Genomic DNA, 20,899 nt, shown 5'->3' on the forward strand with positions numbered 1-20,899 from the left:
TATCTGACAGCTGTAATTTCAATCCTATTCTAGACTCAGTGTGTGGTATGTCTGTATTTTGTTTTGTTCGTTTATACCTTCCCTTTCTTCCATCATGAAGCCACCCCTGGAGCCTCTCTTATTCGGAATTCTCATTTGAAGGATTCTCCCTCCCTCTTCTTTATTCTCCCCCTCTTTTCCTTTCATGTGCATAATGTGAAGTCAGTTTAGATCACCGTGCTTTATTTTTGCTTTTTAGAATCCAGTATTTAAGTATGTTTTTGGAATGACCAATCCTTGAATATTTTTTTCTTCTTTTTAAAATTATATGACTTTTAAAACATACGTTACCTGATCTTTTATAAGGTTTTTTTTTCTTAAAAAAGTGTTAGTCACTATGATACATAGAATGACGCTGTAATGAAAAGGACAGGCGATCTTTATTTTAAACAAATATATTTGTGCTAGAATAGTAGCTGGCAACTCTTTCTCTGTCAGTTCTAAAGAATCAGTTACATCACATAGGGCAGAGGTAGGCAACCTTGGCTCTTTTATGACTTGTGGAATTCTGGGAATTGAAGTCCACGAGTCATAAAAGAGCCAAGGTTGCCTACCCCTGACACAGGGGAAGGCTGCTATAAACTCTTAAGTATTTAATTTTAATTAAGTCTTACTTAAGGCATAATTTTGCCTCTTTTCATTCTTCCTGAACTTCAAGTATTTTTACATGTTGAGCAGAGAACATTTTTATTACTCATAAGATTTTTTTTCTCTGTGTTTACCTTTAATTTATGAACTAATGATTTTCAGCATGCATGTGGAATAACATTAGAATATAGATATTTGCAGGTTATATATGAGTAATATTTCTTTGTTACTCTACCAGTCTAGATGAGAAATAAGTTATTAAAATGTTTGTGAAGCAACTAATAACTCAAATTTTATCTTGATATATGTTAAGGCTGATACATCTGTTTTCATGCATGTGGGCTACTATAACTTGATCATCCCATTATTTTTAAATGTCTACTAACTAAAAAATTTTCAATATTGAACCATCATTACCATTGCCATAATTAACAATTACATTTTGTAGTCCAGCTTGCTGTATCATATACATCAATGAAAACTATACACAAACATACATAAAAAGAAATGCTGACGTCCTAACTCAGATTGCATTTGTCTTTCTTTTAAAATGAAGCATACAGTGGAAGTGTTTATTTCCTAATTTATCTATGAAATTTTCGGAAGTTATAATGGAACAATTAAGATCCAAATGTAAGCTCATTCTAGATTATAGCATTACAGCACTTGGTGAAAACCCACATCAATCTATTACAACTATATAATGAATGTGTAATTCATGTGGTAAGAAGGATAGGTAAAGCAATTTCTAGAATATCTCCTAAGTGTTTATTTTCAGGTTGTAAAAGTTTAGTATGACAATTAAACAGTGATTAATTATATTCCCAAACTCTGTGAACATTGACAGAAAAGTCATTTTGCATATTATTTTTGTCATTGGTCCTAATTTATTTCTAGTGATCAAATATTTGTCATTAATGTGATGGAAGTTTTTTCCTAAATTTTTACAGATGTCACAATCATCAAGTAATACAAGTATTCTCTCTGTAATCGTATAAGAAAAAAAATCCATTTATGTTACCTTGGATACATAACCTGGAATGAATGTTAATTAAAGATAAAAATAGAAGTTTGGCTGGAGCTGAAACTTGCTAAATAATTAAATTAGAATATAGAAATTATTTCATTATTTTCTTTACCTATCCTAAATTTGAATTCCCAGATCTGGATGCTTTATCAAAGTTCTTAGTTGCATCAGAAATTGATAACATTGTAAGAAGAGGGAAACTGGAAAACATCTACAGAATTTAGTCAGACATTTTTGAGAACTAAGAGAAATGATATTCTCTTTCCTCTTTCCTTCCATTTTATTTGTGATTGGGCGTAAATTGGTCTTCAAAGAGAAGAAAGCTAGAGGATAATATATAATAAATAATATAGACAATGGAGAAAATTGTATTTTAGCACAAGTCTGCACATATAAACTGAAAATACTATTTGTAGCATTCAACATAATTAATTTCAAGGTAAATGTGAACAAGTTTGTGACCTGGTTAATATTGCTTTTGTCTAATTTTAAAACTAAGTCTAAAGAAAACAGCAAAAAATGAATATAAACTTATTTAATGATCCCATAATAAACCAGCTAATAACTGGAATGCTTATTTCATTCAATGTTCACTATTTTATAACAGATTAATTATACTTATGGTTAAGTGCTTCTGATTTTAAGGAAAATCAGTAGCAGCATCATTGGCAAATTGTTCCATGTTGATTCGGATTAATTTATAATGACAAAGTAGAACCAGGCTTTCATTGAAAAACCCATCAAGTAGCTCTATGAATTGGTTTCTAATAACATACTGTTCTAATAGCTTACTGTTTACCCGGAGTATCTTTATTTAGAAGTCAGGCACTATTTGAATAACTTAAAATTACTTACATTGATGCTGTTAATATCCAAAATGGATCATACTTCATTTCTTCTACATGCAGGTTTAATTCTAATTATGGTTATGGAATGTACAAAGGTTTTTTTATTGAAATTTACAAATGAAATTCATATCCATTGTCACGATTACTCTTGGGTAATATTAATATGCAGACTGGAGATGATTGGATATTAATTGTTTAAAGTATTTTAAAGCAGGCCCACATTTAATAGGCAACATTCTTTAATGTTTTTTTTCTAAGAAAATTCCAAATTGAATACAAAGGGAACATCAGTATCAGAGGGTTTAGTTCTCATTTTTATGTTTATTGATGACTAGTGTTTTTTCATAAAGAAATTACTTATATCTCATTATGTTTCCAGGGATTATAATGTTCTTTTTTCTCATTTTTTTCAAACCCCTGTTTATATGTGTGTATTTTTTTTCCTCTGCCTAGACCTGGTTAACCATTTCTGTGAACAGGTCCTCAATTTTTTACTTTGTCCCTACTTTCCTGTCGTAGCCCCATCTTCCCCTGGTGTCGACTCCGTACCCTTACAGCGCACAGGCAGTCAACTCGCCACACAGAATGCATCAGCGACCTTCCAGAGGGCCAGCTATGCTGCCGCCCCTGCCTCCAATTACGCAGATCCCTACCGACAGCTGCAGTATTGTCCTTCTGTTGAATCACCATACAGCAAATCTGGACCAGCCATCCCACCTGAGGGAACCTTGGCTAGGTCACCTTCTATTGATAGCATTCAGAAAGATCCCAGGTGGGTGAAACTTTTATTTTTTCTATTATTAATTCATAAAGAGATTTACAACTCCAACCATGGGTGTCAAGGTGATAGATTATTGCATAAACAAATAACCCATTTCCATATTTTTAATGTAGTTCTATTTCATAAACCAAAGCAATTGGCCAGCAAGACTATTACAAAAATGGAGTTTTATTAGCATTTTTAATCTATTTGCATTTTTAACAACAAAAATAAGAAAACGGCACACATAAGTGCATATTATAGTGTCCTTCTGTTCTGTTTTCATGAAACTTCCTCTACAAATGTCTTGTATGTAATTGATATATATTAGTGTTTTTAATTACTTTCCTGTTAGTAAGGATTGTTTTTAGTAAAGTATTTTTAAAATGCCACTCAATTTCCTAAGCTAGGAAGCTGGTATTAAATGTTTCCAAGAATATTTTCATATGAATTTTGATTTCAATATAAAATGGAATCAAGCAGGAGTTATTAAAATGCACAAACTTAATTAAAATATGCAACTAATTTTTACAAGACTTCTGTTGCCAAATACTGTGATTTTTATGGCATTTAAATAGGACAGACACAAATGCAAAGTGTATTCAGACATCAATGTTAGGCTGGGAGTTTTAAGCCTGTTAGGCTTTTGCCTGTTTTTAAAAATCATACTTAATGAATTCTTCGGGTTTTTTTTTCCTTGTTTCTGTTATATTTTCTTTAACTGCTTTCTATTTCACTTTTTCCTAACAATTAAAATATTTTAGTCAATTATTTTGTAAATATTAATAAGATAACATCTATAAAACATATAGAAATACTTGCTCAGATAAGTACCTTATTTTTTTAACGAACGATTAAACTATTTAAAAACCATATATAATAAAGGGCTCTTATTTGTTTTTACACATGTGGTTAGAGGGGGACAGTATTTGAAAGTTGCTCAGTCTAACTAATGAAAGTTGTACATCGTCTCTTTGCTAGGACATTTTTGTTCTAAAACATATATGTGATAAAATTTAGAAGTCATTGTGTCACAAAAGTGGTTAGATTTTAAATGTTTCTTTTGAAAAATATATGGTTGTCATTGCTTAACATGCCACTATTTAGCATGTTTCTGTGTGAAAACTTTATTAGAATTACAGAATGCCTCATAGCCTCATTTGCTGGATGGCTCCCTGTTGCATTATAATTTCAAATTTGAATCAAAGGGCAATCCATGTGCACAAATGTAGCCGATAGATGGGCCACTAGGATGGAAAGCTACAGAACCTCTTCCAAAAATTCTGGGGATTTTCGCACCTGAACTGCCTCCTGCTTTGCAGTAGTGGCTTGATAGTTCCCTGCCATTATCACCTATATTCCCAGGGGCCTTATCTGGTGTGATGTATAAGCACGTGGATAGAGAATTCATCTGTTCCTCATGCATTGGAAAGACAGGCCAATCTCACAGGAGATAAATTTTGTCAAACTTTATTAAAATGGGAAGTGTAAATTGTAAAAAAAAAATCAAAAGGTTTTGATATTAAAAGGCAAACTGTGCAGTGTTGGAGGAGGTGAATTACAGAGCTGTTAGATCACAGGAAAACAACAGCTGACAAATTAAAGAAGAAAAGATCAAAAGGAAATAAAGACCGTACGATGATGCTGGGTTTCTACCAGTCATAAAAAGATTGAAGTGGGAATCAAATGATTTCAGATAAAAAAAAATCTAAATAATGTCTTCCTACTCAGACTGTGGTATGAATACAGACTGAGATTAGACACACTTCACTAGCTTATACTGAGAAATAACAGCACAGTTCCTGGCTAGACTCATTACCTATAGCAGTTTCTGAAGCAAAGTTCCCTCTGCTTTACTTACTTGGAGTTAACTAGGGGTTTTTTTGGGGGGGGGAGGAAGGGGGATACAAGTTTTAATCCAAGACAGTGGAAAATGAATTTAGAACATGCTTTTTACCCCAGGGTTGTTTTAGTTTCTTGGTCTCTCCAGCAGGAGGAAGTAACTGACTCTCAGAGTATGTGATAAAAAATACCTTTATCTCAGGATGAATATTCTGTGTCTGGCCCAAACTGTTGTGAATGTCTGCCACTTAAGCAGCATTCAGAACGAGAACTACAGAGTAAGTGTTTAAAAAAGTTCTGAAAAATGAAAATCCAACTCTTCTGCTCTGGAAAGCCTTTAATTATTTTAGCAATGGTTTGCTCTCCAAGGTTGTTTCAATTTATTTTTTGAACGTTTCAGTATCAGACTAGGTAACATCATCAGCAGGATTTCTTTCCTAAAGGAAAATAGGACAAGAAAATCTGCTGATGATGTTACCTAGTCTGGTAATGAAACATTCAGAAAATAAATTGAAACAAGCTTGGAGAGCAAACCACTGCCAAAATCTAAAACCTGAGCTATAGGTATTTTCTATTGTTTCAAAACCTTTAACTATGTCTAAAAGTTTGCCTCTATGTAATTGCTCAATTTTTGGCCACTTGCCTTTCTTTCTCATATTTCCCAGTTATTTCCCAATTTATGTTTTATGGGTCTATTTGAAATCCAAGGTTTTGTTTTCTACTAATTGTTTTGCAATAACAATTTCTGAACCTCCTTTGTATCTGCATTGCAGTGGGAATTCTGATAAGATCATAGAAACCTCTGTTAGAAAAAGTGGAAAAATTAGGAACTCCACTTTAGACAAGATGTAGCACTGTTTCCGGCACTGTGCAACATTTATTATTATTTTTAATGAAACCATTGACCACAGAATTCGTTTCCCATACCAGTGACTTATAGTGCCTATCCCTACCCTGACAGTTTCCTATTAAAGTGCAAGTTAGACTTTCTAGTTCTCGCAAATTATAATTGTGCTTCAAATGCTTAATTAAACCCAGGGATTTGGAATATGTGTCTGTGAACATGTATTAGAGTTGGACAGTACTTTCATTTCGATTACACAAAGATGATTCAGAGCACATGGGAGCAGAAGTGAAGCACTTGTCTGCAAATCTTTAAAATAGTTATTTCTTTCCCCAGGATTGCATTTAATCCCAAGAAAAGGCATGGTTGCTTTAAAAAGTGCAAGAAGGAGCTATGTTTAGGTGCCTTTCTGGATCAGAATTGAAACACTGCACAAACCTGTCACATAAACACATACAGTACATATATTCTGTAAAGACAAGATTAGGAATTTACCAAAAATATAACTTATAGAGTTTGTGTTTGAAAGACTCAATTTATTGAGAAGGGGATTATGGCAATGCCCAATGGAATTCTGCAGAGATGATCCCAATTGTTGGGCATACACAAAAAAGAGCATAAATGAGAAAATATCTGAAAGATAGATATATTCACATAAGTCATCGAGCCAGGTTAACATTAGTTACAATTGAAAGGTTTAAATGTGTTCCAGGCAACATAGCAAACCATAATCAATCATTTGGATGCTAGTTTTTCTTGGTAACCCAGTGAGCTTTGCATTGGCTAGTCAGAGGAACACTTCCCAAGAATTTAGTTTTGCTGAGGTAATAATTGGGTTACAAGCGTACTCTACAGTTCTCGGTCTGCAGCTACAATCTCCTCATCCTTCCATTTAAGACTGATGTTTTTCAGCTCTTCCTGAAATGTGTGGCACCAGGTTTTCTTTGGCCTTCCTCTTTTTCTCTTTTTCTTCAATCATCTAGTGGCATCCAATTGATTACAGTCTTTGCTGAATGTTGCTCATTCATACACTTGTAGCCCAATGTGGTTAGCACAGGAAATAATTGATGTAGTAATTACAACACTATTGTCAAGCTAGTCTGATCATAGTTGGAGTCACCAAACAAATGAGGAAAGGCAGATGATTTCCTCACTGTGTCTTAGTTCCTTGAAAGGTCAAAAACAAAGTAAGAACAACAGTTGCAGAAGTGATTTGAGTTTGTGGTTACTCTTTCACCCCATTTTCCTGAAGGGTTAACATTATATAACAATACTAATTGTTAGCTATTAGAGCTATCAGACCTGGATTGCAGAAATGAAGACAATCATTAGATGGCAGGAGAAACTTAACCATGTTCTGTATCTCTTTAACACCATCTAGCAATGTTCCAGATTTTTGCAATTCCAATCTGTTGGCCTTGATCAATTTTCTGGATCTGTACAACATGCTAATCTGTGGTTAATAATGTTATCTTAAAACAACTAGTTAATAACCGGTCACTTATATCTAATGGGTTTTGCAGCTCAGAAACAGGATGCCATCTTTAAGCTATGGCCTGTCTTTGGATGATATGATAAAAGGACTACCAATATTTGGGCTGCAAATATTAGAACAACCATTAGAAGGCAGCAAGGAGTTACAGTTTTCTGTATTCTTTGCTTTCATCTAATTATTTTTCAAACTTTTGCAGACATAGTGATTTTGCAGGTATAGTAGCCGTACTATCTTAATACTTCAAAATACAACATAATCAATGGGCCTCAACGTAACATCAGTTTATTATAATTGCTTCACTTTACAGGAATACTAGATGGTGAAAAATTAAAATAAAAAATTAAATGCAAAATATATTTAGGCTTTATTCAACTATTATATGGGAGGAAACCTTACTGCAGTTTTGGTATTTCCTATAGAGAGTTTTACAATATAGTTGTTATGGAAATGCACCACAGGCCTTGTTTCTGACTAATGGAAATGTTCCTGTTAATATTCAGAGGCTTTCCTCCTCTGGCTCTTGCTTTGAAAGTTCCATTTCATTCCCTCTGCTGAGTTTAATTTCCTATCATGCGGAGAAGGAAAGTTACTGGCTTAGTGTCTTCAAAGACTCTATATCAATAGGCCTTCTTGTATCCCTTGCTTTGTTCTCTTTTCAAGGGGAACAGAGCTTAATATCCCATATTCTTTGTGGACCATTGACATTCATATTTGCCTCACTATCTAGGAAGAACACTGTGCTCTTTTCACAAGCAGTTTATTCATTCATTTTTTCATCAGGAAAATCAACTGATAATGAAAAGTACTAATTAGAATTCTTACAAATCTTATTGTGAAAATATCATGAGAGTAAAATATGGAGGGCAGAGTATAGATTTAAAATATTGATCCCCCCCCCCCCCGGGAAGAGTTCTTGCAATAAATCTGACTTATTTGTTAGGATTTGTTTTCATGCAACACAGAATAAAAGATCAACCACAGCATAAATTCCAGTATTGTGCAGCTTTACAAGCATTTCTTTTGTCTGCATTCAAGTGGTACAGATTCACATAAAACCAAACCAAAATTCACTGTAAGATTCTGTTATCTTGTGCCACCTTTGTGTCTTTGTGCCATACACATGCAGATAGATTGATGTGTATGTGCGTGCGTGTACTGTGGTGGATAAGAATAAGGTGCCGAAATAGGAGTGGGAGGATTCAGGTTCTAGACTAGCATGAATTCCAGTTGGTTGAATTGGGCCAGTCATTCACTCTCAGACCTAGACTGGGAAGTTAAAAATAATTCTCTATATCAAACTGTACCGGGACAGTATGGTAGATTACAGCCCTTAATCATTAATAAAGTGGCTTTCAGTGAATTCATTTATATTGATAACACACATACACACACATACCTAAACACATACAAACACATTCTTCAAGGACTAACAGATCTGACAGAATGAGGCAAAATAACACAAGTGGGGAGAACATTGCAATTAACAGCTGCATGCCAAATTTTTCTTATTTCAGATACATCTTATGTACTTTGTTATATAAATTTTACAATGTTTCCACAGATATAATCCATATTCATCAATTTAATTGTTTAAAAAATTATGCCATGATCCTACCATTTGTAGTAAGATGCCACCTCTATAAATATGCAATATTCTGCTGGCATAAGAAGTTGTTTATGCTAACCAAAAGCACTGAGTAGGTAGCACTACAAATTTATGATGATGAAAGGAACTGGAAGGGGAAACAATACAACTCTTTGAGACTTGAACAAGACCTTCAGACTGAAAGTTGAGAGCATACAAATTTTAACTGTATTGGACTCATACTGTTATTATGTCCTTGGCTGTAATTACTTTAGCCAATTTATTTTTTTTATATATTTTCATATTATCTTTCCATCTTCATGGCAAAAGGGACTCTGGAGTTCTGTAGTGCTAAATACACTGACTACTTTGTTTAGTTTGATATTTAACTTTTGTTTTCCTGTGTAGTAGGTACACAGACAATTGTGGCATATTCAGAAAATCACATTTACATAAATTGTTTCTTAATATATTGAGTGAATCTAATCTGTGTGGTCTCATTTTTAATATATTTAATATATATTTAATATATTTGGCACCCTGAATATAGTCCAGACAGGAATTATATTCAGATTATATTCAGTGTGCTTTCCCTCCCCCCTTCCCTCGCCCCCCACTTGAAAGGAAGCCACATATGAGCCATCATCATGAAACACCCAAACCACCTTGTCAAATGAAAAAAGCCAGTGTGATGTAGCAGTTAAGATGATGGACTGGACTGGTTAGTCCATCCTCAGCCAGGGAAGCACACTGAGTATCTTGGGCAAAAAAACTAAAAGACAGTAAATCATTAAAATCTTAACAATGAATTCTCTAATTTTAAAAGTTGGAGGGAAAGTGGGTTTGTTGTGTATGATGAATGAGTCTGATGTTCTTATATTATCATAATTTTAACCACTGGTTCAGGATTGCATTCAAAGTTATTTACAGGCTAAAATGCCAAGAAAATAAAATGCTGATTCAAGAATCGTTTCCTGATTATTTGTTCCATGATAGTTAAAGTAGTAATAGTCATTCAAGGCAGCATATGCAAAATATGGGGGGGATCTTCCATATGAATACAGAGAGTCCTCAACTTACAACCACAATTGAGCCCAAAATTTCTGTTGTTAAGTGAGACATTTGCGTTTTGCTCCATTTTATGACCTTTCTTGCCACAGCTGTTAAATGAATAATTGCAGTTGTTAAATTAATACCATGATTGTTAACAGAATCTGGCTTCCCCATTGACTTTGCTTGTGAAAAGGTTACAAAAGGTGATCACATGACCTTGGGACACAGCAACAGTCCTAAGTATGAACCAGTTGCCAAGCATCTGAATTTTGATCACATGCTGCAATGGTTGTAAGTGTGAAAAATGGTCATAAATCATTTTTTTCAGTGCCCTTGTAACTTTGAACGGTCACTAAATGAACTGTTGTAAGTCAAGGTCTACCTGTATTATTCATTGGTTTTTGCATTTTTATTTTATAAAAAAATTAAAAATTCACCAGCGATTTTATCTGTGTAATAATTATATTTGTAGATCCATTATTTGAAAACAATTAATCCTTATTTATGCTTCTTTTCTGAAAGTAATTTAACAAATAGTTGAATATTACCAGGATTAAAAAAGGGTAGAACTTAACAGTCAGCCTGAAATAGAAGAAGGTATAAAATGTAAAAACAGCCTTTATTTTCTTCTTCTTCTTTATATTTGTCTCACTTAATCGGAGAGTCCATTTGTTCTTTTTCACATAGTTCTTAAACTGAAATTTATCTACGCATTGTGCGACAAAGGATTTTGTTTCTCAGCCAGACTGTTGCAGAGTTTGTTGCTGTTTACTGCTGAGAAGGAGTGGTGGACCACAGTTACCCAGCTAACTTCCATGCCTAAAAGAGGACTAATTATCTGAAACTTCCTGCTCCAATTCCAGCACTTTAACAACTATACCACTTGGGCCCTTCATTTGTCCTCCGTCTTTTTACCGGTATTTTAAAAAGTTGAAAGAGAAGTCTTACATAAATAAGGACAGATGCACAAAAGTGTCCTATTAAGATTCATGCATTATATTTGCATCTTACATAATTTTGCTTTGTTTTTTAAGTGTTCTCAAATGTTGTTCAAATGTTCTCCCCTTAGGTACTATACATCTCATCCTTATTTCCATGCTTTTTCTCACTGCAGTTCATCATTGCAGCTTTTAAAATACCATTAATTCCAGTATAGATTCTAAAACTTTGCATTAAAGAAATCTAGCATGTAATGGTTTTATGTTGTAGATCGACAGATCTAGATTAAAAATCCGTTTTATATAAATTAGATTATTTATTATTTAGTCCAGATGACTTGTAGAATCGGGCTTCTTGAATTCTTCCTCCTTACAACTACTTTCCTGGGATTCTTAAATGAAACTACTAGCAACTCAACAAAGGACCTTTTTATGTTCTATATTCAACATTTGTGGACTAATCAGTCAATAGATATATACACTCAGCTTTGAACCTGATATAACTTAAAGTCCCCAAAAGTCATCTATAAACCTAAATTCATTAAATGCTTGCTTTAGTAGCTGCTTATAAAAGTAGTGGAAATAATTATAATAATGTTCTGTTCATTAATTGTTAATTAAGAAAGTTTTATTGAGAAGGGAATAATTACAAAACAACAGATGTTTTGCTGAGGATAAAGAAAAAATCTGGCAGAAACAAAAAATACATTTTTAATCAGAATTGTTTTTTTTTTCTCATAAGTACAGAACAGAACAGAACAGAACAGAACAGAACAACAGAGTTGCAAGAGAAGTCTTCTAGTCCCAACTCCCTGCTCAGGCAGGAAACCCTATACCGTTTCAGACAAATGGTTGTCCAATTTCTTCTTTAAATACCTCCAGTGTTGGAGTGTTCACAACTTCTGGAAGAAAGTTGTTCCACTGATTAATTGTTCTAATTGTCAGGAAATTTCTCCTTAGTTCTAGGTTGATTCTCACCTTGATTAGTTTCTATCCATTGCTTGACTCCCTCTTCTTTGTGGCAACCCCTGAGATATTGGAACACTGCTATTATGTCACCCCTAGTCCTTTTCATTAAACTAGACATACCCAATTTCAGCAACCATTCTTTATATGTTTTAGCCTCCAATCCCCTTTGTTTTTATTTTGTTTATCAAATCCTTTGTATACAATTTCACATTTTCTAAATTTCTACATCTAAACATTTAGATTTTTTTGCCTAATATAATTTTTGGATTTAATGTCAACTTGGCAAAAGATATTATGAGTTACAATTCCCCCAAATATCTAATAAAGTATTTTAAGTATTTGTTTATTTCTGAACAAAGATTTAAAATAAAAAATAGTGTTAAATTATTAATACAAATAGTGTTAAAAACAAACATGTTTATGGAAGATTCACTTTTAATCAATGCTATCTAATACCATATATCTGGCATATTGTGTGGTTTCATGAGTAACTGTGGTTGCATAATTTCACACTTTGAAAAAGGGAATATAGTTTATAGATTTCTATTTCATCCTATAACAGTTTCAGATTATGTTGAATCACAAATATTTCAATAGAAGTTCTCATAAAATCTCAAATCAAGAGAAACAAATGTATATGAGATCTGTTCCATGTATTACACAATATGAGAAAACATACCTAGAAAAGTCATTTCTTCAAAATAGATTGAATGAATCAAAAATTACTGATTATAAAATATGACAACTCTGCAATCGTAACAGTTAGCTACTGTTTATAAAGTATAAAAATTAAAAAAATAAATTTATTCTATTTCAGGATTAGACTTCTCCACTTTAGATTTCTAGAATTACAGTATTTACTAGTGAAATCAGTGTCATTTATTTCTTTATGAATACTTCACAATTTGATTGACATGTGGGAAAATAAATATTATGTAACTTATGTGAAGTTCAATATTGGCAATTGTACTTGCTCTATACTAAGCAATCACGTCTCTAGAATCATTGGAATTCACAATAGGGAAGAATTTTACCACTAACTGGATCTGATTGTCAACAGACTGAAATGTTTCACAAAGAAAGAACTTTAATATATTATAATTTGTAGCAGAGATGTACTGCTAACAAAGATGAAGGTTTACTGAGAATAGTTTAGGAATCTGAAATTGCTGTCAGTATAGTTTGATGCATGCTGGATCTTTTTCAAGTGCTAAAGATTCTGTACCTCATCCATGTATTTGTGCTATTCTTTAAAGCCTTTTTGTTGTTCTACCAAAATTAATGTAAAATGTGTTTTTGTGCTGTATTACATTACTGTTCAGAGAAGTCTTATTCATCATAATCTACGGTAACAAGACTGTGGCATATATGGTCTCCATATTTTGTCAGATCATATTCTGGGTGTACATTCTCATCCACATCACAGTGTTTTGGAGTTTTTTAGGTAGGTAGGTAGGTAGGTAGGTAGGTAGGTAGATAGATAGATAGATAGATAGATAGATAGATAGATAGATAGATAGATAAACTTTAGATAATAAACTCAAGGTCATCCTTGTGTCTCATTGCTTACATGAATTTGCAAATAACTGATATTCAGGGGATATTCAGAAAAATGATAATATGGAGTTAGATCTATAAATGGATATCTGTTCACACAGTTGGAATTTCCTCCTATTGCTCTCCATTTCATCTTAAAAGCCTTGTATAAAAGTGAAAAGAATCTGTTCTCTTTGTTGTAAAGTAGGTAGGATAGGCTAGAACGTCATTAGCCGCAGGGGAGGAGAAAGTCCCTTTGTGTGCATAAATAGATGCACCTACCCAGATTCAACCAGGGGTGGCTGTTGGGGTAATGAAATACAATATACCATTACAAATTCCTCTTCTACTGTTGCCAAGTGAAACAAATTAACTTTTTTTCTGACAGTATGTTAATGTACCATATAGAATGGGTTAAATTCAATCTGACAGCATGCATAAAGTAAACTGAATTTATATTTATTGTCACAGCATTACATATCATGAACCCAAATCAGCAGTACATTAGTATTATAGTGGCACTAGTAGTCAAGCCTCTGCAGTCATGTTTTAAACGGAGATCAAAATGTTAGTGTGCATTCATGTTTTTCCTGTTGCTCTCAAAAATTGTTCTCACTAGTTCCCCTACTTCAGATATGTAATTCCTTAAGTAGAAGCTAAATATAAAATCTTTGACAGTCCTTAGCAGTTGAAGAAGATGGGGACAGCGGGAGGCAAGACGGAATTAATATTGTTGATAAAATATAGCTAAATAAGTAGGTGATTCTCTATAATTTAGAATGTAATAGTATATAAAGGTGGCCAGAAAAGAAGATTCAACAATTGACTTGTTACAAGATGAATGGTGAAAGGCCTTGAAACTTGACATTTCATATGAAATAGAACAGAACAGAACAGAACAGAACAGAATAGAATAGAATAGGAAAGGACCTTAGAGGTCTTCTAGTCCAGCCCAAGCAGAAGAACCTATACCATTTCAGACAAATGGTTGTCCAATCTCTTCTTAAAAATTTCCAGTGTTGGAGCATTCACAACTTCTGGAGACAGGTTGTTCCACTGATTAATTGTTCTGTCAGGAAATTTCTCCTTAGTTCTAGGTTGCTTCTCTCTTTGATTAGTATTAATATCATGGAACAGTTAAAATTGAATAGCTTAGAAAATAGGATTCTTATATTGTACTATAGGTTTCATAAAGCAAAGCAAGGATTCTCATCATTAAGATGGATAGTCAGATTCCCTATGTCTGTTTTTTTTGTTGTTGTTGTTATCTTTCAATGACAACCTAGAAAGTGCCTTAAAAAGTCAGCTAAAATTAGTTTATGGCTTGTTATGTTTGAAAGCTGAAAGAAAAAAAATAAAATAGCTTAATGCTTACATTTTAGCAAATATTTCAAAAGTTCAAGTATTTAAGCAACAGAATTTATAAATTTATTGATGTAACTTATAAAGAGGTGACCAAATTCAGATTAAAGTACTGAATTCTGAAAATTATAGAAATTTTGCATTAAGTATTTGTTTAGAATAAATTCTCCTAAATCCAACAAATATTACCAAAGCCCTATTCAATTTCATTAAATGAATTCACATCCATATATTTGTGGTGACAGTACCTTCCCATATTTTTTTTAATGTAAATGGGTTTTATAATAAAACTCACAAGTGGTCTGTAAAATTCCAAAGTACAAAAAAACAAAATTAACTACAGATGATGATATGCTTTTACTGAGTGATAAGAACAGAGCTAAAGCATTAAAACCTCTCAGCTTGGGATTGGGATTCCTTACAAAAAAAGGGGTCCTGATCATGCCTTGAATATTCACTTTTGCAATTTTCAGATGAAACTATTATCAATATGGGTTGAAGCCTACATGCAGTCCAGGTTATTTATTTTCCATGTAGGACAACCCCTTGACAAGATTTGTCAGGCAGAAAATATTGTATTCTTTTTCATTTTTAGCAGTGCTCACAGGGAGCCTGAATAGCAGGTGTGCAAATCATTCATAGAACTACTTGTGGTTATAGATTTATGTGTGAACAGAGACTTTTATTTGCCTCCTCCAGCATACATATGTTTAACCTTACATCATCATTCAAAATTCATGCAGCTTCCTGTGGGTAAAAGCTCTAGTTTTTCATTCATTTGCAGAATTGTGAAAAGCAGATTTGTGTAAGTTACTAGTACTTCTGATTGTCACTTTTTATTATAACTGTGAAGATGTGTTTTGATTACAGATCTCTGGATCTAAACAGATCTAAACAGAATTATTTTCTTTCCACGGGTTTGACATCGGCATCTTCATCAGTCTACTTGCTTTCCACTCGAGAGATTTCTTTAAACAAAAAATATTTTTTGATAACTACATTCGGTAGATTTTACTTGGTGTCCTTATGTGTAGATGCACTGACATCTTCATTACTACAACATTTTCAAAACCATGCTTAAGTTTGAAGCAAGACTGACAATAAATTTGGATTACTTTCATACTGAAAGATTTATATTTGTCTTATGTCTTTGTATATATAAACCTCTTATCCATAAGATTTGACACATCATGTCAAGTTTAACTACCTCCTATAAGTATTTTATCTATTTTTACTCATTTGTTATTTATTGTTATGTATGTGTTAAAATCTAAAATGCATATGATATGATATATGTCAGAGCTTAATTACTTCTTATATGGCGCTAGGGTTATGCCGTTGTTATTAGGTAGCAAAAGGAAATTGTAAAGCTTTTTGGAAATGAGTTTTTAGCTTCAAGAACCCAAGCTGTGTGTGTGACTGATTGCAGATAGGGAATAGATGGTTGTCTCAACTAGATTTTTTTTACAAAAACCGCAACTGAGGAATCATATGTATAAAATGCCTGAAACATAACAGCAGAATTTGTTACTCTTTGGCATTTTAATTCACAAATTGCTTTAAATTCTTTACTGCATTTAGAACAATTCTTAAAGACAAATTCTACCCTGGTACACTATATACTTTGTATATTACAATCTAAGTTTTAATATTCATGAAGCAAATTACATTTTGGGAGTATTTTTTTAATAAAATTCATTCCCCCATTTTTTTCCCACACAATTGACTTCCAGGTGTTCCTATTTTTATGGATCACTGCAGTGAAAAGACATGCCCTAATATTCATTTATAATGCATCCAGCTAGTAACATGATCTGCTTTTGAGTCTCCTCATAGCCCCCTGGCAAATAAACTTAATACATAAATAACGTTTTTCATTCAGTCTGGGTCAGAGATATATCATCAATACATTAATGATATCTCTCCCAGTAACTTCATACTGATATTACACAAATTACGGGAAACCAGCAAGTCCTGGGACATCCCATATTAGAATGCCTGTAGATTCAGTCTCTTCCCTGCACTCTCACTGACTGGATTTGGCCACTCAGCAGAACAGTACTTCCCACTTAGCAGTTCTTGTAGATGGCTCAGAACAATTCTGTAGTCAATGGTACAATGCTGCTGAGGGATACTTAACGACCATCTATGCCTTACAGAATTCATCAATGAGAATGCATGCATGCAATGAGCATGCAGTTTCTATCCCTCAGAAAGCAAATGAGTGGTCCTTTTCTCTCTCCTACATTATTAGAATAAGCAGACAAATATCTTTTTAATGTAAGACATGTGGACTTGCTTAAAAAGGCATTTCTCATAATCTATGACCTAGTTAGCTAAAAGTAGCTGACCAGCAATTTATTCATTCAATGCTTCACATATTCATACACATATTTGAAAATTGCCACCCCAACAGAAATAACAAATTTTCATGCAAGACTGTTGAGTTACATTCACCTTAGTACATCAAAATGAATGTCTGTGTTCCCATATGAAAGGGTGAAAATATGCTTTAGTATATGTGTGTACATGCACGATGCAAACAAACATCTTTTCTATGCAAGACAGGGGTTCTGGATGAGAAGCAAGCAAATCTGGGCATAGAAAACTAACATATCAAGCCTTACTATTTTGGAAACTAATATTTCTCAGGTCTAGTTTATTGAGAACTTTCCATTTACTATTTTTTAGTTGCTGCATAAAAATGTTTTAGATTTTTTTTCCATTTGGGGATATAGAATTTCTGAAATAAGATTATAGATATATTTTTTCATGATAAATTTAAGATTTTTGCTTTATCAATAAAGGAGAATATTTGTAGCTGAGGGTTGAAATGAGGGGTCCTTGGTGCTCTCTGAGCTTGGTTGTTTTCTTGCAGACATTTCATTATCCAAACTAGGTAACAATATCAGTGCTGATGTTATCTAGTTTGGGTAATGAAACGTCTGCAAGAAAACAATCAAGCTCAGAGAGCACCAAGGACTCCTCACTTATTTATTTGTTTGTTATGATTTAGCATAAATAGCAATGGCACTTACTTATATACCACTTCATAGTGATTTACAGCCCTCCCAAGCAGTTTACATAGTCAGCATATTGTCCCCAACAATCTGGGTCCTCATTTTTTAAGATGAAAGGCTGAGTCAACCTTGAGCTAGCCAGGATCGAACTCCTGGCAGTTGGCAGAATTAGCCTGCAAAACTGCATTCTAACCACTGTGCCACCACAGTTCCCAAATGTTCCACTTTTAAGTATTAGAAAACCAGTCTTAGCTGATTTTGTCATTGAACCCCTCACTCTCTTGCTGTGTGAGCCATCTACTTACTTTATGAATACTCTCTTGGAAGGAGAAAATAAGCCTGTGTTGCTGTCCTTTAAGTTATTTGTGTTAATCTCCCCTGGAAATATGACAAAAGTGAAATATTTTCTTTGATTAGCATAAAACCCTGCCACCTTAACAAAATGTCCTTCCAAATGTATTACTGCAACTGTTAGCAGAAATAATTTAAACTATAAACACACAGCATGAGTATATCCTTTTAGTTCACTCATTTAGTCCCTCTGAATGTCATAGAACAAGAGCATAAATATGCTTCTGAAATGTTTTGATAGCTAGAACAGTGTTTCTCAACCTTTGCAACCCTAAGATGTGTAAACTTCAACTCTAGAATTCTCCCCCAATCTCCACAGCATGCTGGCTGAGGAATTCTGGAAGTTGAAGTACATACGATTTAAAGTTTATAAGCATTGAGAAGCACTGGCATAGAAATTAATGGATGCTCTCTTTTTGGCATTGAGCAAACTGAAAATATTATAGGTAATATTAAAGAGAGAAATGATTTCTTAAAAGTTATTTTTGGTTTCATGCTATACAAAGTATTATGCAATTTTCTGAGCAAGATAGTACTGCTTATAGACAAATGTGTTTGTTATTATAGGTCTGGTGCAGAAGGTTTGAGTAAATATTCATCCCATAAAACGTAAATACTTGATAAAATCACATATATGCATGGCTTCATGCTAGTATTCTTCCATATCCATATCTTTTCATGCTAAATATGTCAAACATAGAATGGATTTTCTTGTATTGAGAATATGTATACATCTGTCCATATCTACAACTTTCCAAACTCAAGATTTAAAGAGAAATATAATGAACATTATGATGAAAATTGCTTCTCTTCATATTCATAGCAATCAGTGTTTGAAAAAAAATCTCTTTGCATACAGTACATTTTTTTCATAGGCCTGCTATTATTTAAGAGCCTTGTGAAGTGGACCAAGAGAATGAAATAAAAGAGAGAAGGAAAAAAATATTTAGTGATTCACCTTTGATTCCCAACTCACCCATTGGATAATCCAACTCCTGATAAAAATAGCCTTCAGTATAAACAAATGAAAATCCTTACCTCACTTTATTTATTATTTACCTTAGATGACCATTTTTTCCCTGCAGTCTTCTAATACGCTTTCTTTTACCTAAAAGAATTTAACCTTTCTTGGTTCTTTAATGTATACATCTTGGTTTATGCATGCATTGTCCAGCTCTGACATAATCTGTTCAGTTTAATTCTGATCTCTACTCCTAAACTTTTTATGGTAAAATACATTCATTTGTGGAGATTCTCACTCATTTCAGGTCATAGTTGTCTCAAATGTGCTTTTTCAAAAGGCAATTGGACTACCTTTTCCTTGAGGAGCAAGAAGAAAATGTTTCATTTCTCATCCAAGAAGCTTCATCAGTTGTGATGGTGGGCGATGGAAGGATAGGTACTGACAGTTGAGACTGGAAGGTGGGGGGATAGAATCCAGTCTCAACTGTCACTACTTATCCTTCCATCGCCCACTATCACAACCGTCGAAGCTTCTTGGATGAGAAATGAAACATTTTCTTCTTCTTCCTCAAGGAAAAAGCAGTCCAGTTACCTTTTGAAAAAGCACCTTTGAGGTAAAATACGTTGTTTTGACTCCATTTGTTTTTTTCCCTTTACATTTACACCTGCTGCCTTTTGAATTTCATTCCAGTATAACAGTACTTGTATTCAGCTTCTTTCCCCTCACCCCTAAGTTGAGAACAATGCGATCAGCACTAGTACCATCAATACCATAAATAGAATCGATAATATGAAGTTTACTTTATACTGAAAACAAAAAAGGAACTTTCTGCCCCCAGGAGTTTGCAATGCAAAGCCTGACAATTGAGAAAATAGAGATATGTGTGAAATAGTAATGGGGAGTAATACAGTGCTCCAAGTTGTAAATAAAATCCAGACATTATATTTGGAGTTTGAACAGATTCCTTTCTTCTTTTTCATGAATTTCCAAGCAACAGTTTACATTTGAAATTTGACCAGGCAACAGCAACCATTTAAGATAATAACAATAAGGGTAACTCCACACATCTCTATCATTCAGTCATATCAAGAATTTGCAACTATTAACATTATTCTTAATAGTATCCCAATTATATCTTTTTTCAACTTAGCAGCTGGTTTGCTATCAGTTTCCTATAACACTTATATTAAGAGTTGATTAGAGAGCCCTGTAATTTATTAGGACATAGTAATAAAATTTTCTTTAGTAATCCTGGGGAAAAAATCCATGTAACAGCTGTACAGCTTTATTAGTAGGACCATATCAGTGTAATGTTCCCTTGATAAATAAAATATAATGCAATATTTTCCTCCAGAAACTCTATTAAAAAGGAAATTACAAGCCTTTATCTTTCATTTTGGAATAGAAAGATTTAATTGTACATGCAAGCACAAAAAAGAAATTTACTTTCATCTTGCAAAACTGTTTATGTACTTTATTTTTAAAAAAGCATTCTAATGCTTTCTTACATCAGAATGCTCTTTTTTAAAATATTTTTAAAAAAGTGTTTTTGTAGCAGAGGGAGAAAATTGAACTGCTAACATCTACTCTTTGTGAAAGTAATATATTCTTGATCATAATGGATTAGGGTTGTGATTTGGCTCTGCTTGACTATTTAGAAACTACAGTGTTATTACTG

The 20,899-nt window shown here is 33.3% G+C and overlaps 1 protein-coding gene across 13 annotated transcripts in view; it reads left to right on the top strand.

Annotated features, from left to right (window-relative positions):
- The window catches only part of CTNND2 (catenin delta 2), a 524,740-nt gene that overhangs the window by 306,856 nt on the left and 196,985 nt on the right, over window positions 1-20,899 (top strand). For 10 of the 13 annotated variants that reach the window (XR_005555019.1, XM_039329341.1, XM_039329329.1 and 7 more), the window contains one exon: window positions 2,956-3,274. Coding sequence is in view for 12 of the 13 variants with exons in the window: in XM_039329341.1 (XP_039185275.1) it covers window positions 2,956-3,274 (319 nt within the window). In the remaining variant the exon portion in view is untranslated. The remainder of the gene's footprint in view (window positions 1-2,955; window positions 3,275-20,899) is intronic. The other 3 variants (XM_039329331.1, XM_039329336.1, XM_039329342.1) reach the window with 1 other exon arrangement.

The sequence above is a fragment of the Crotalus tigris genome, unplaced genomic scaffold (assembly GCF_016545835.1).
Source record: "Crotalus tigris isolate CLP2741 ecotype Arizona unplaced genomic scaffold, ASM1654583v1 scf7180000024391.5723578, whole genome shotgun sequence".
NCBI lineage: Eukaryota > Metazoa > Chordata > Lepidosauria > Squamata > Viperidae > Crotalus > Crotalus tigris.